We start from the raw sequence: 15,471 nt of genomic DNA, 5'->3' as shown, positions 1-15,471 counted from the left end.
CATGACCTTGTATAAATGAGACTTCTGACATATACTGGCTGTTTCGCCAGAAGCAAGGCACCATCTTAAACAAAAGTGGGCCGTCTTAGTTGGGGCAGGTCGCTTCTGGGTAACCTTAGCAACCGCAGCGAGCTTCTGTCCTCTCACACTTCACCACTAGATGTCATTGTTCGATGCTTTTTCAAGACCTTCAGTGGCTACAGGCTCTCACGTTTTCTTGTCCTGTATAATGCTTATCCGTGTCCTTACAAATAGTCTCCGGAGAAGAGTCCACTCAATGCTCTGGAGTCTTTTCCCTGGTTATTTCAATACCTTAAGGGTACCAGTGTACAGGGCTGTGTGGAATGTATTCACTCAGGCTTTGAAGCTTAATTTCTATTATTAACACTTTCTGATTTGTAGCTTCTGACCATTTCTGAGATTATAATGCTCACAATGGAAACTGCATTGCACCCCTGCCAATATAACACTGCCCATCTCCTATCTAGCATTCTCCCTACATAATCAGTTCAGCTTTTCCTGTTTATAGACCTGGGTTCAAATCTTACTTCAGGCAGATATGAGCTATATGATTCTGGATAAGCAGCTAAACCTCCCTCAGACTCAGTTTCTTCATCTCTAAAATGAGCATAATAATAGCATCCATCTCACAGGTTCAAAGGGAGGCCCAAATGAGCCAAAATATATGCAAATCTTATAAGTAGAGTGCTGTATTGATGAATTATTATGGCTACTTATTATTATTCACAGTCTTCTTGATTTCAAAGTTCTTCTGTGGGTATAGATCCCCTATAATCCTCTGCTCTTGAGTTTCTCCTCATTTACTTAGGTTAGTTGTTGGATTATAGACACACTGTCACAAACCCATGTGGAATCCATACTTTCTGACTGGATCAGATATTCTGGGGCTGGCACCCCACTGGCAGAGCCTTTGAGAACCCAGAGTCTACTCCATAGCACAGTGAAGCGCCAGAACATTTGGATGGAGAACCGTCATAAGGGTTATTTACTACAGCTAGAAAGTTCCTTAGCTTTGAAGTTTCACTTTCTATAAAAACAACCAATATTTCACCATATCCATTCCACATACTGAAGATACTGAGAATGAGGGATGCTCGTGTTTTGGGAACCTTAGTGTTGCCTTTGTTCTGCTAAGGCTTACAGGAGCAGAGGGAAGCCTTCCTTTTTCTTAGCTGTTATCTCTGATGCTTCATGTTTCTCTCCTCCCAGAGCCCCCAGTGGTGTTTGCCAAGGAGCAGCAGACCCAGAACAAGGTGGAGGCCGTGGCTGGTAGCAGCGCCACCCTGAGCTGCGAGCTGGCCCAGGCCCAGACGAAGGTGACCTGGTACAAGGATGGGAAGAAACTGAGCCCCAGCCAGAAGGTGCATGTGGAGGCCAAGGGCTGGGGCCGGCAGCTGGTGGTGCAGCAGGCGGGGAAGGCAGATGCTGGGGAGTACACCTGTGAGGCTGGAGGCCAGAAGGTCACCTTCCATCTGGACGTCAAAGGTCAGTTCCTAGGCAGTTAACCCCCTCACCTTAGGAGATGGTCTTCAGAAACTGATGTGGCCCCCTAATTTCATCACTCTATGCCCAGTCTCCTGGTGATGATCCCCTCTGAATTTTGCTAGGCTGGTTCTCAGGATTTACTATGACATGCAAAACTTTTCAAGTTTGCTTATAATAATAATATATAATGCATCAAGGTTTGTAGAGCAGATTCCTTATGAGAACCATGTGAGGCAGGTAGTGCAAATATTATAAATGATGAAAGAGAAAACTGAAACTGAGATATGTGCATATCACACAACAGAGGCAAGATTCAAACCTGGGCTTTCTGGTTCCAAATCCTGTGTTCTCCTGTGTACCATGGTAGCATCTTCTATAGTCTGTACCCTTCCAGAACTATCTTTGCAAATCCAAGGTTACCTCCATGCTATGGTGAGGCATCAGAGGGGAGCATATGGTATGTACTTTGAGGAATTTTTAGCTCATAGACAAATCTGCAAATATTCATCCAAATAAGACAATGGTTCTATAGCTCTTGTGTCAGAGGCTTTCTGCTGACCCAGAGAGCCTGGGTACACTTTTAGGGATCTCTCATTTATCCGTGTGGAGAAAGCATGTATACAGAAGGGAGAAGAGGGAAGACTAAGGTTTATGAAAAGGAGGAGACTCACACCTATGTGTATACACATATACAGTGAATTAGGACATCTGGGAGAGAAGTGGAGGCTACAAAGAGATCACACAAATGGGAGAAGGACCCACGTGTATGAAAATATATATAGCAGCTCTTTCTGTGGTGGCAAAGAATTGGAAATTGAGAGGATGCCCGTTAATTGTGGAACGGCTGAACGAGTTGTGGCATATGAATGTAATGGAATACTGTCGTGCTATAAGAAATGATGAACAGGCTGACTTCAGAAAAACCTGGAAAGACTTGTATGGTCTGATGCTGAGTGAAGTGAGCAGAACAGGAGAGCCCTGTACACAGTAATAGCCACGTTGTGCAATGATTAACTTTGATAAACTTAGCTCTTCTCAGCAATGCAAGGATCTAAGACGACTCCAGAAGACTTATGGTGTAAAATGCTATCCACATTCAGAGAAAGAACCATGGAATCTGAATGCAGATCGAAGCACACTATTTGCTCTCCTTTTCTTTTGTTGTTTTAGTTCTTCTTTCTCGTGGTTCCTCCCATTAGTTCTAATTCTTCTTTACATTATGACTAATGTGAAAACATGCTTAATGTGAATGTATAAGTAGAGTCTATATCAGATTACATGCTGTCTTGGGCAGAGGAAAGGAGAGGGAAGGGAAGAAAATTTAAAACTCAAAATCTTATGGAAGTGAATGTTGAAAACTAAAAATAAATAATTTAATTAAAAAAGAAAGAAGTGGAGGCTGAAACTTGCAGTGAGGGTGACTGCAGTAACATTCCTATAGCAATAAAGGTACCTTTCTTAGAGTCAGAGAGAGAGAGACAGAGAGAGAAGAGGAGACAGAGAGAGAGGAAAGAGAAAGAATGAGAGAGAGAAAAGAAGAGGAGAGAAGAGAAGAGAGAGAAAGAGAGAAAGTGAGAGAGAAGAGGAGAGGAGAGAGAGAGAGAGCGAGTGAGAGAAAAGAGAAAGATTGAGAGAGAGAAGAGAAGAGAAGAAAGAGAGAAAGGAAAGAGAGAGAGGAGAGGAGAGGAGAGGAGAGAGAGAAAGTTTTCTGAGAAAGAGAGAGACAGAGAGAAGGAAAGAGGAGAAGAGAGACACACAGTTAAGGAGAGAGAGAGAGAGAGAGAGAGAGAGAGAGAGAGAGAGAGAGAGAGAGAGAGAGAGAGAGAGAGAGAAAGGGAAGAGAGGAAAGGGGGAGAGACCTACAGACATAGACACACAGAGACAGACCGAGCAATATAGAGACAGAGACAGAGCACACCACACCCCTCCCCTAACCCCCTAGAAAGAAAGACCCTCCTCTACTGCTTTCACTCTTTGGGTTGATATTCTATTCCAGATAGCAGTGGGTGGCTGTTAGTGACAACCTGCCTTTTTGTGGTACAAATATGTAGTTTATCCTTTGTTGTTTCACAAATACATGGTTTTTATATAGTATTTTATTGCACCTTATCTCACATATTTCACAGAACAATCTTGAGAAATAGATGGTGCAGTAATTATTGTCCCCATTTTTTGGATGAAGAAACTGAGACTCAGGAGAAAAAACTTACCAAGGATACAATTTTTAATATGTCAGAGCTGGAATTTGAATCAAGGCCTTCTCTTCTAATTCCAGGCTCTTACAATTACACTGTGCATCTTATAATTTAGCTCACCTCTTGGCTCTCCTTAAATGGATTATCTGCTTTGTTCCTTTCATACTTTGCAAATTATCTTTAGCTAGGATTCCTATTCAAGGAGGGGACTAGATGATCTCAGAGGTTCCTTCCCAAATCAGAGATTTTGGGCTTTCTGAAATGCTTCTTCCTGTGACAAATGCCAGAGAAATCACCTTCTGTCTCAATTTTTTTTTCTCCTCCCCAGAGTCTGTGGTGGTATTTGCCAAGGAGCAAAACATGCAGAATGAAGTACAGGTAATATCTGGGGCCAGCGCCACCCTGAACTGTGAAGTGGCTCAGGCCCAGACAGAGGTGACCTGGTACAAGGATGGGAAGAAACTGAGCCCCAGCCAGAAGGTGCACGTGGAGGCCAAGGGCCAGGGCCGGCAGCTGGTGGTGCAGCAGGCAGGGAAGGCAGATGCTGGGGAGTACACCTGTGAGGCCGGGGGCCAGAAGGTCACCTTCCGTCTAGATGTCAAAGGTCAGTCCCTGAAGGCTCACTTCTTGGTTGTTCAGCTCTGGCTGGAGAGGAATCTTGATAAACCTCTGAGCTTCTCTTTATGACTAGTAGTATATCATATGTGTGTACCCTGGGTTAACCTCTGGACAGAGATGAGAAACAGAGAGCAGAAATACTTGGTGGGCAAAGAATAGCACAACATTGTGACTAACATGATAAAAAAGGATCTGAGTGTCTGAGTAAGCTTCTTCATTAACAGCTACTCTGTTAATCCCCCTAAATGGGGTAATTGGGGGACTGAATAAGGATGAAAGAGACAAATTCACTTGTCTGTTGGCACCACTATTTCACAACAATTGCTCTCTAAGTGGGTGATGTAGTGTTAAATCAATGACCACACAAGGAAGATGAAGGACTGTCTTTTCATAAAACTTTTGTGTCTGAAACCTCATTTATTGGAATGAAATTTGGGGAAGGGGGTGTAATAGCTGGCTTTTGGTTTCATGATTAGATACTAGAACAGGACAGTGGTCCCCAGGGTATTTAAAGGACTGTCCTAGGCCTTCAGGGTGGGGGTGGAGGTGGGGGAGGGAGGGTCCTCTGGCTTCAGGCTTGGTGCTGTAAGGACTAGAAGCTGGGATCCATGACCATTCATTATACTTGACCAAGACAAATTAGACAGTAATAGACTTTACCTTCAATTATCCTTGCTATTGAACGGGGCTAGGTGGCACAGTGGATAGAGCACTAGGCCTGGAGTAAGGAAGACTCCTTATTGCATTGGTAAAGGGATTCCCCCTCATCCACGAGTTGCCTATATCAGTAAAATCTGAAGCCCAGTCCCTGTCCCTATATCTCTATCAGACTCAAACATCAGAGCATTTTCATATGTATGGTTTTATTTTATCCTCTCAAAAGTCCCATGAGACAGGCAAGGCAGAGTTGATTATACCCATTTAAAAGATGAGGCCTAGAGGATTCAATGATTTGCCCACAGTCACACAGCTGGTCACTTCTGGAGACAAGGTGTGAACCCACGTCTCTCTCTTTTGACTTCAAATCGAACCCTTTCTACTGTGCCATGTTGCCTCCCTTACCAAAGAAGTGACACGGGCAGTCAGGGCCATAGGAAGGAGGACTCAGTGGAGTTACTCAGTCCACTCAGAGGAAAGAGACATCAGTGTAGACTGGGGTGCCCAGGAAAGATTTCCTGGAGGAGGTGGCTCAGAGAAGAGGAGAAGCTTACAGTCTCAGAGTAAGAAGGGAGCTGAGCGTTCTTCCAGGCCGGCCCTCCTGTGAGGTGACTATACTCTGGTGTCCACATTATGGTGAGGCTTGAAGGAGTTAATGTGTCTAAAGTACTTTGTAAACTTTGAGGTGCTGTGTAAATGGCAGGCAGTGTTACTATTTAAAAGGAGCCCTGTGAGCATAATGTGCTACAGTGGAAGGAGAGCTTTCTATCCATGTGACCTAGGACAGGTCCCCTAACCCTTCTGAACCTCAGTTTCCTCATCTGTGAAATGGAAGAGTTGGACAAGTTGACCACTGAGTTCCTTCCAGCTCTAAATCTGTGATCTCCTGATTGAGCATATCAGGACACTGAAATCCAGAGAAGAGAAGGGACTTGCCCAAGGTCAAGGTCAGCTAGTGAGTAGATTGCAACCCAGCCGCCTCGTATCTGGTGCTCTCCTTTCTGGACTGGGAGGATGCACATCAAGGAGGATGGGTAGTCAAGCTGGGACTGGATTATAGAGGGGACTTGGGGGAGACATTTGGTTTCCTGAACCAGCTACCCTATGGCCATATGAACTGGACTGTGGGCCTTCAGCATAGGTCCAGAAAGGTGATGGAAGTAAGAATTCAGAGAAAGAATTTCTCTTCTCCTCCCCCATCATCCTTTCCCTTCATATTACTTCAGATTCTGTGGTGGTATTTGCCAAGGAGCAGCAGACCCAGAACAAGGTACAGGCCGTGGCCGGTAGCAGTGCCACCCTGAGCTGCGAGCTGGCCCAGGCCCAGACAGAGGTGATCTGGTACAAGGATGGGAAGAAACTGAGCCCCAGCCAGAAGGTGCATGTGGAAGCCAAGGGCCGGGGCCGGCAGCTGGTGGTGCAGCAGGCGGGGAAGGCAGATACTGGGGAGTACACCTGTGAGGCTGGGGGCCAGAAGGTCACCTTCCATCTGGACGTCCAAGGTTAGTTCCAGAGTTGCTCAGTATAGCAGCCTGCAACTGAAGAACTTGGGGACAAATGACCTGTATCCTTAGGGAGACTGATTGAGGGGTGGAGGACATTTGCCTCTATAATCCCTGTCCTTGATAAGAGAAGGCCAGAGACTCTGACCCTGACCCCTGGGAGATAAGGCCTCTGGGCACCAGCTGGTTCAGCTCCTGAGAAGGAAGCATCTGTAGGGATTATAGTAACCAAACATGTGCCCCAAATTTCCCAGAACAACTCCATTAAAAAAAAGTATACAGAGAAATTTCCCTATGTAAGGCCATGTTCTCCAGTTTTTTTGTTTGGACAATATGGTCCTTGTAGTAGTGACTGCTCCATGAACCCTCCTCCACAAGGGAGGAGCTTTCCCAGTCTCTTCCTGGTTGTCCCCAGAATGAGCTTACAGAAGGAAGCTGCCTTACTCCTTGGCTCACTGGTACTAGGTCCTCAAGGTGGGAGAATCTCAGCTGTTTGTTCATTCGCCTCTTTGATGGATGAAACCATTCCAAACTGCCCAAGACTGAATATGCATGCCCTGGTGCCTACTCCCCACCCAAACCTCTGGATCCCCAGGGAAGAGTATCGGTGTTATTTCTCTCAGTAGACTAATTTTTAAAATGTTGAGGATGGAGGAGCCACATGGCCTGATTTGCCCCTAGCCTCACGCACCTCTAGAGATGGTCCTGACTCATCAGTAGTGAGGCTCCTGTTATTAAACTAAGCTTTACAGTGAGACCCCTGCAATTTTTCTTAAACTGGCCCAATTCCCAATACTAATACCACTTGCCCAGTAATGTCGGAATCAGTTCAGAGAATATAGGGCAGGGCAGAAGCTGTGGGTGTGGTCCAGTGACAGAAGCAGGGGCTCTGAAGTCAGAGTCCTGAATTCAAATGCTGTCTCTGACACCTATTACTTGTGTGACCACAGGAAGTCACTTAACCTTCTTAAGCCTCAGTTTCCTCATCTGTAAAATGTGAGGGTTGGATTAGATGATCTTTAAATTCCCTTCTGGCTATGAATGCAGGGGTACAGAGGAAGAGGAGTTATAGATGGTCAACTTGACCCAGAGGTGGGGTGGGCATGGTTTCTCATCTAGTTTTTGGTACTGTCTCTCCTCACTAGAACCGGAAACAAAAGCACCCGAGAAACCTGCCAAGAGGGAGCCGTTGGTGGTGCGGGAGCACGAGGACATCATTCTGTCAGCCACAGTCACGCCGGCCACAGCCACCGTCACATGGCTTAAGGATGGGCTGGAGATCAGGCGCAGCAAGCGCTATGAGTTTTCGAGGGAGGGAACCACCCACACCCTCACTGTGTATGGTGCCCAGACCCAAGACAGTGCCATCTATACCTGCATGGCCAACAAGGAGAAGCAAGACTTTCCCGTCCAGGTAGAAGGTGAGGTGGGCAAGCCAGAGAGTGAGATGCTCCCCCGGGTGCCTCCTGGCAGGGCGTGGGTGGGAGATGAGGCGGTCACCTAAAGGAGATCTGGAAGAGATCAGCCCCACATTGCACCCTCATGCCCTCTCTCCCAATTGTCCACAGAGGTCCCTGTGAAGTTTGCCCAGCCCCTGGAGCCAGTGAGTGGAGAGGTTGGGCAGACAGTGGTGCTGTCCTGTGAGCTGAGCCATGCACTGGGCAATGTGGTGTGGCGCCATGGCGGGATGGAGATCCGTCCAGGCAAGCGATTCCAGATGGCGTCAGATGGGCCCCGGCGCACCCTCACCATCATGGGACTAAGGGCTGAGGATGAGGGCGAGTACTGCTGTGAGAGTCGCAATGACAAGACCATCACCCAGCTCACAGCCATCGGTATGGGGGCTCTGTGTGTGTGTGTGTGTGTGTGTGTGTGTGTGTGTGTGTGTGAGACTACGTTCATGAATGAGTATGTATCTGTAAAATTACTTGGGACCCATGGCTCTCTGATGTTTGTGACATTGTACTAATCACATTATAGGCAATAATTAATAGGCCATAGGCACTTAATAAAAATTATTGGATGACATTACAGAAATGGAGGGCGGAGGTCACCAGTTCCAGGGGTATCTTGAAGCTTGAGGTGTGTTGAAGTGTCAGGAGAGTTCTCATGACTCTGGTTCCAGTTTCCAGGGAAGTGATGAGAACTGAAAGGAATTTACTCACCACAACCTAAATACCAGGTGGGCCTGGGTTAGGTTTTGGCAGCCAGTGCTAGGGCCATGCATACTACCTGGGGTTTCAACATTCTTGAAGGAAGCACTAGAGACATTAGAGCTGGATACCTTCACCTAGGTGTATGATAGCGACACCTGACTAAATGATGAGTGAAAGCATAAGGTGTGGTGGAATGAAAAGAGCCTCACAGTTGGATCTAGGATGCCTGGATTCGGCCTTGGCTGCTGTATGCCTTTGGGAAAGTTATTTCCAATTGCCGGGTCTCAATTTCCTCCTCTTTTGGTCTTATGAGAATATAAAATGTGGCTCTACATGTGTATTGAGTATGTATGTGTACTTACATGTGTGTGAATGTGTATGTCTGTGCATGATCATAAGTGTATAATTGTGGGGGATTGAAGGAGGAGGCTACGGCAGCGATGCTCTGCATTCTTAGCCCTTACCACAAAGCATATCATACAGTGACTGGCTCTACCCTTGTGGGGTGGGGGAGGACAAGTTATGATCTCAGAATGACGTAGACACTCAGGATGCACAGGTAACAGCTCACATTTGTAGAATGCTTAAAGGTCTACAAAGCCCGTACCTCACAACAGCCTTGTGAGAAATGTAGTAGTACAAAGGTTCTTGTCTTTAGTTTACAGAAGAGGAAACTGATTTTTTTTCCCAGGATCACACAGCTAGTAGGTATCAGAACTGCAATTCCAAACTTTTTGGCTCCAAGAATCTAACCAATGGGCAATACTGCCAATTTGTGTTCCTCTCCATTACCACGCAAAGAAGTGGACAGAACCAGAGTATGGTCATTTGGGTAGGGAGAGGTTAATGGATTTGCCCGTGGTCACTTAGCCTGTACGTAGTGGAACCAGATTCTCTGAGTCTAAATCCAATCTTCTTTCCATATTCAGACACCTATCTGGGCGAGAGGAAGAGCAGTTAGGAGATTTCCCTATTCAGGAGGAGGTCACTAGTACTCATCTGATTAGTTTGGGAGACCTCATAGAAGAAGTGGCATGTTGGAAATTGATTAAATGGTGGGAGAGGACCTGATCTCTCCCCATTCTTTGCCCTGCCTGTTCCCACTGCCTTCCCACCTTGGCTCTCAGTTCCCTCACAAAAGGTTTTCTATTTCCTCAGTCCCCCGAATGGTCACGTTCACATCAGGCCTGAGCAATGCGGTCTCTGAAGAAGGCTCCGAGGCCACGTTCCAGTGCGTCGTTGCCCCCAGCAATGCTGTGGTGGTCTGGAGTCGGGATGGTGTGAAGCTGGAGCCTGGAGCTAAGTATGTCATCTCTCAGAGTGACGCCAGCCACAGCCTCGTCGTTACCGCCCTGACCCTCGAGGATGCCGGCCAGATCACGGCCGAGGCCGAAGGGGTCACCACGACGGCCAGTCTCAGAGTCCGAGGTGAGAGAGACTTTATGTGGCTTGGTTTGGATGCAGCTGAGCCTCTCCAGGGGGGCTGCTGTCCTCTTACCAATGAGTGCCCTTTGTAGGCTGATTCAGAAGCCAAGCCAATGCTGCCAGCTGTTAAGTCTCTCTTTCTTCCCAGCTTGGCAAACTGATCTAGTCAAATCAGGCCAGGGTTGGGCATAGTGACCTAGTCAGGGCATAGGGAGAGACAGATTTAAGCCAGACCTTTAATATATTTAATTCACCAAGTTAAATTAAGTAAATATTTATTAAGCACCTACTATGTGCCAGGCTTTGTGCTTGGTGCTGAAGATACAAACAAAAAGTGACATAGTCCCTGCCCTCAGGGAGATTACATACCCTTGAGGGTGGCACATATAAGTATGTACAAAATTATCTATACAGTAAATAGAAGGTAAGTTTTGGAGGCTGGAGAAGGCACTGGAATCCAGAAATGCTTCATGGAGAAGGTGGTTCTCAAGCTGAGCTCAGTCCTCTGTTGGTATTCCCTCGTGGCATGGAGGGCACCCTGGGCCTTTGAAGACTTTGTCTAGCAGCCTGCAAACCCCAGCAAGTCCTGACAAGGTTTTCTAATAGGTTGGCAATTTGGCAAGGTAGAGTAATAGTTTGCTTATAGATTCAAGGTAGGAAGAGGATGAATGAAAAACTTTTACTAAGCATTCTCTTTGGATCAACACTGTCCTATGCACTGAGGATGTAAATTTAAAAAGAAACATAGTCCCTACCCTCAAGCAGCTTATATTCCAGTAGGAGAGACAGTGCCTACAAGGGGATGATGGCCCAGGAAGGGTGTTTTGCTTTGGGAAGTCACTAGAATGGTGAGTGAAGCCCTAGGGGAGTTGATTGACAGACTCTTTCCATCTGCAATGGCAATATTCATTTCACTGATTCTTAGAGCTAGTGGTAGGAAGCCAGTGGGGAGGTTGGAAGCTGACTGGAATGTGAAGCATGGCGGGGCTCTCTGGGTATAGTGGGCCATGAGCAGTTATACTAGCTCATTAACCAATCAGAACAGCTTGGCCCAAGGGTGGGAGTTCCAAAATGGGAATTCAATCCCCAAGGCATGATCTGTGGAGGCACAGGTGGGGTGGGAGGGCAGAATATGACTTGGGTAGATGGCTGCGTTGAAGTAGAAGCAGGGCTGGGGCTGGTTAGATATAACAGGGAACTTCCCTGTCTATAACTTAAGATATCATAATACAGACCACTGGGAAGATGCCCAGATACTTCTGCAAATGTGACTACTCAGGAGCTCCAGCTTGTCCTCTTCCTGGGGACTATTTGTGGTACTTGTCCAAGAGGAGCTGGCGAGGGTGGGCTGCAGCCTGACCTTGAGCTGGGGGACGGAGCAGGGAAGGGGGCCAAGTTCTTTTTACTCCAGAGTAACATTTGATTTTACAGATGCACCAGTAGAGAAGACAAAGCCCCCAGACATATCTGCATACGTCAATCAGAAGTCAGCCAGAATAGAACACAAAGGAGGGCTGGAACATTTAACAGAAGAGCATAAAAGAAGCCTGGACATTTAGATTGGGGCCAGATGTAGAGGGCCTTCATGAATGCCAGGCTAAGGACCCTGGACAGTGTCTTGTGGTCAGTGGGGAGCCAAGTATGTTGAGCATGGGGGTGATGTGATCAGAACTGCACATTAGGTAAATTAACTTGGCAACATTTGCAGAGAAGGAGGGAGGGAATAAGCATTTATTAAGCACCTACAGTGCACTACACCCTGAGCAAAGCAATTACAAATATAATCTCATTTGCAGAATGGATTAGAGGGTAGGCGCCTAGAGGCAAGAGAGACCAGTTGAGAGGACCAGTACAGTATTATAGCTGTAACAGGGTGACAGCCTGAACAAGGATGGCATTGTACATATCAAAACAGAGATACTTAGGAGTATTCCCCATCTTCAGGAGGGGTATATTTAAGACAAATATACACTAGGAGTGGAGTAGGGTGTCTTTAACCATAGAACATGCCTTTCCTTTTCTGGGACTCAAGTTTCCTTGTCTATGAAACTGAGATGGTTGGACTGAATAATCCCAGAAGTTATGCCCAATTATGAATTGTTCTTCCTCCTGTGAGTCTGGCCTCCTTAGAATCAGAGCGATGCTTGGGATGACCTCTTGGGCACTGCTCACTTGACGCTTTTGGCTTTCCTCACCCCCCAGAAGCCCCAGTGCTATTCAAGAGGAAGCTGGAGCCAACAACGGTGGAAGAGAAGGGTTCAGTGACATTAGAAGTAGAACTGACCAAACCTTGTTCTTCTGTGAGATGGACTCGGAACAGTGCAGCCTTGGTGCCCAGTGAGAATGTGGAGATCCGGGCTGAAGGCACCCACCATAGCCTGCTCCTTAAGAATGTGAGCTTCTCCGACCGGGGCTTTATTGGCTGCGAGACACCAGATGACAAGACGCAGGCTAAGCTCAATGTGGAGAGTAAGTGAGACTAGTCTGGAGGAGGACAATGGGTCTGTGTGGGGAGTAGGACAACAAAATGGGGCTGCAATTAATCCTTGGTGGAGTCAGTGAGCTCTGTCTCATTCTTACCGTCTGAAGCAATGTTGCTCATTTCTCTGGGTGATGAAGCAATTGGCATGGCCCCAGAGGAAAGGAGCATGCTGGGGGGCTCTATAACCAAGGAAGACAAGAAAGAAAGTCCTAGTAGTGGTCCAAATTCAGGGATGTTAGAACAATCAGGAAGAACACACCATGAAAGTGTTGGCAGGATGTGATGGGCTTATGAAATTTCTGTGAGTATTCTAGCCACATCGCTTTCCTCCATATGATGTGTACAGGACCCCTGTTCACTTCCCCCCTCAAGGAAAAAAAAGAGTAGATTTTCTCCCATAAAAAGCCAGGTCTCCCAACTGTTTCCATCCTGGAAGCACCACATTCCCCTGACTTTATTCTCTGCAATCCAGCACACACAGGCTACAAGCTTAGGGGATACAGAAAGATTTATCAGAGTGGGAGAATTCCAGCATCCAAAATATGTGTGGTCAATCCTTTTGTAGTAAATCCCATCACTTCATGCGACGAGGCTGTTGGAGTGCAGCTTCTTGTTCAGTTGGCATGGTCTTGGCTAGGACTCATAATTTCATTGGCATAGGGAAGTCCCTGTGTGGAAATTCCCCCCCACTGAGGGAGACCAGCAACTTGTCTGTAGCTTGAAGAGTTGCCCAGGGGGCCCTGAGAAGGTGAAGTGACTCACCTGTAGGCAGATGACAGCTAGTATGTGTTGGGCAGAACTTGAACCCAGGTTACCTGGACACTTTATCCATTATGTCATGCTGCCTCCATGGAAGCTAGGCTCAGTTTTAAAGCATTCAGCATTGTGGTTGCTGTACCCAAGAGTCCTGCCTGAGCACTGCCCTTTAGCCCTCTGGCTTCTACTCTAGACCTCACCTTTCCCATGAAAACACTAGACGTCTTCCAAATCACAGAATCTCCGATCTGGAAGGTACCTTGGCATCCATCTAGTCCAACTCATATGTGAAAAGAACCCCCATAGTGACACCCCCCAAAGTGGTCACCTAACCTTTGCCCAAAGACCTCTGATGAGGAGAAACTCTTTACCTGCCAAGGCTGTTCATTCCTCTTTACCCAGCTTTAATTATTAGGAAATATTTCCTTAACAAACTGAAGTTATGTTACAATTATAAATTTATCATAATAGATACCATATAATAGATTTATTATACTAGATATAATAATAGATATTAAAGATAATAGATTTATTGTAATAGACTTATATATAATATAATGGATATTGTAATGAATATATTTATTATAATAGATATTATAATAACTATAATAGATATTTATTAAAATAGATATACTAGATAAATAGATATTTATTATAATAGACATTAATTATAAATTATAACAAAGTCCTTATAACTTTCCCCTATTACTTTTAGAGCCTTCTGACTTAGTCACTTTTGGTAAGAGCTCTCTCTCATACCCTAGGCTCTTTTTTTTTTTTTGGTCCCCTTGGCTCTCCCCCATTATTTCCCAATACTCCACTCTGAAACTGGTTACAATTTCTTTCACTCAGGCTTTTGTAATGTGCATCTCTATGGTTAAGACAGTTCCCATTCGCTTCCAAGGACAGACAAGTCATACCCAGCTCATTTGAAAATTTGGAAGAACCAATTTCTTTCTCAGGGAACTCTCCTAGTGATGCTTGGTCTGTCTTTGCTCTTCCCCTCTCCCCTTTTCCCGTGTAGTGCGTCAGATCCGGCTGGTACGAGGCCTGCAGGCCATAGAGGTGCGGGAACAGGAGACAGTGTCCCTGGAGGTAGAGCTCTCACACAGCGATGTGGAAGGCTACTGGACCCGAGATGGCCTGAAGCTCAAGTCTCAGAATAACTGCTGTATCACAGTCCAGGGTGTGATTCACAAACTGACCCTGTCCTCCCTGGGTCTGAAGGATGCTGGTCTCATAGTCTTCAAGGCAGAGGGTGTTCACACATCTGCAAAACTCACTGTCCTTGGTATGGCCATCACTGGTCTTGGTCTTGGAGGAGGGGTGGCAATGAAGGGGAGCTATCCACACATCCAGGCCGTTTATGATTATTGGTAGGACTGGAGTGGAAGAGTGTGTCTGCACATCTAAACAGGCCATAGTCACATTTTCATAGCCTGGGGAAAGGTATCCCCATATTTATTTTGTTGGTGGTCAAGAGCCCCCTGTTTTATGAATTTTAAAAAAACTGAGACAAGTATGGTTTATATGACTTCCCTAAAGTCATGAAATAAGTTGAGCTGAGTTGGGAGAACCAGGTCTCAATTATATAGGGATAGGGACAAATACCACTGGCTCCTTAACTTCCTCACACTTCTTTGGGGATGGGATGGGAGGAAAGTATTTACCTAATCCCTATTTCCTCCCCTCCCTGTCTCTCAGAGCTTCCTGTGAAGTTCAGCCATCCCTTGCAGGACATTGTGGCTACAGAGAAGGAGAAGGTCATTTTGGAGTGTCAATTATCCCGGGCCAATCATGATGTCAAGTGGTTGAAGGTACCCTATGATCCCTGGACCTGTTTCTTCCACCACTCCCCCTAAATCCCTAGCACTAATCGACAACATTATTCTCTCCAAGTGGCCTAGGCCACCTTCCCAGCTCTGGGATGCCTTTGCCTCCCCTCTCACTGGAGGGCTGTAAGCTAAGTCTAGGTGACCATTCATAGTAGAGGACTCTTTATTATGTATGAGTTGGTCTAATGGGCCCCAAGTTCTCTTCTAACTCTGAGATTGTGTGAGTCTGTGGGAAACACTTGTTATAGTGATGAGGGTCAGTCCAGAGCACAAGGGGAAGGAATAATGCTGAAGTTAATGGTGGTTGGGGCTGGGGGAAGCTATATCAGGGAAGAAGGC

At 46.3% G+C, this 15,471-nt stretch overlaps 1 protein-coding gene across 1 annotated transcript in view; it reads left to right on the top strand.

Moving 5' to 3' along the window:
• The window catches only part of OBSCN (obscurin, cytoskeletal calmodulin and titin-interacting RhoGEF), a 303,665-nt gene that overhangs the window by 57,475 nt on the left and 230,719 nt on the right, over positions 1 to 15,471 (top strand). The window contains 9 exon segments of the mRNA XM_078152436.1: positions 1,231 to 1,506; positions 4,030 to 4,305; positions 6,203 to 6,478; positions 7,624 to 7,899; positions 8,047 to 8,313; positions 9,793 to 10,062; positions 12,262 to 12,528; positions 14,322 to 14,588; positions 15,002 to 15,114. Coding sequence (XP_078008562.1) covers positions 1,231 to 1,506; positions 4,030 to 4,305; positions 6,203 to 6,478; positions 7,624 to 7,899; positions 8,047 to 8,313; positions 9,793 to 10,062; positions 12,262 to 12,528; positions 14,322 to 14,588; positions 15,002 to 15,114 — 2,288 coding nt within the window.

The sequence above is a fragment of the Phascolarctos cinereus genome, unplaced genomic scaffold, assembly GCF_003287225.1.
Source record: "Phascolarctos cinereus isolate Bilbo 61053 unplaced genomic scaffold, phaCin_HiC Scaffold_4;HRSCAF=312, whole genome shotgun sequence".
Taxonomy (NCBI): Eukaryota; Metazoa; Chordata; class Mammalia; order Diprotodontia; family Phascolarctidae; genus Phascolarctos; species Phascolarctos cinereus.
This window is presented reverse-complemented; position numbering and strand designations above follow the sequence as displayed.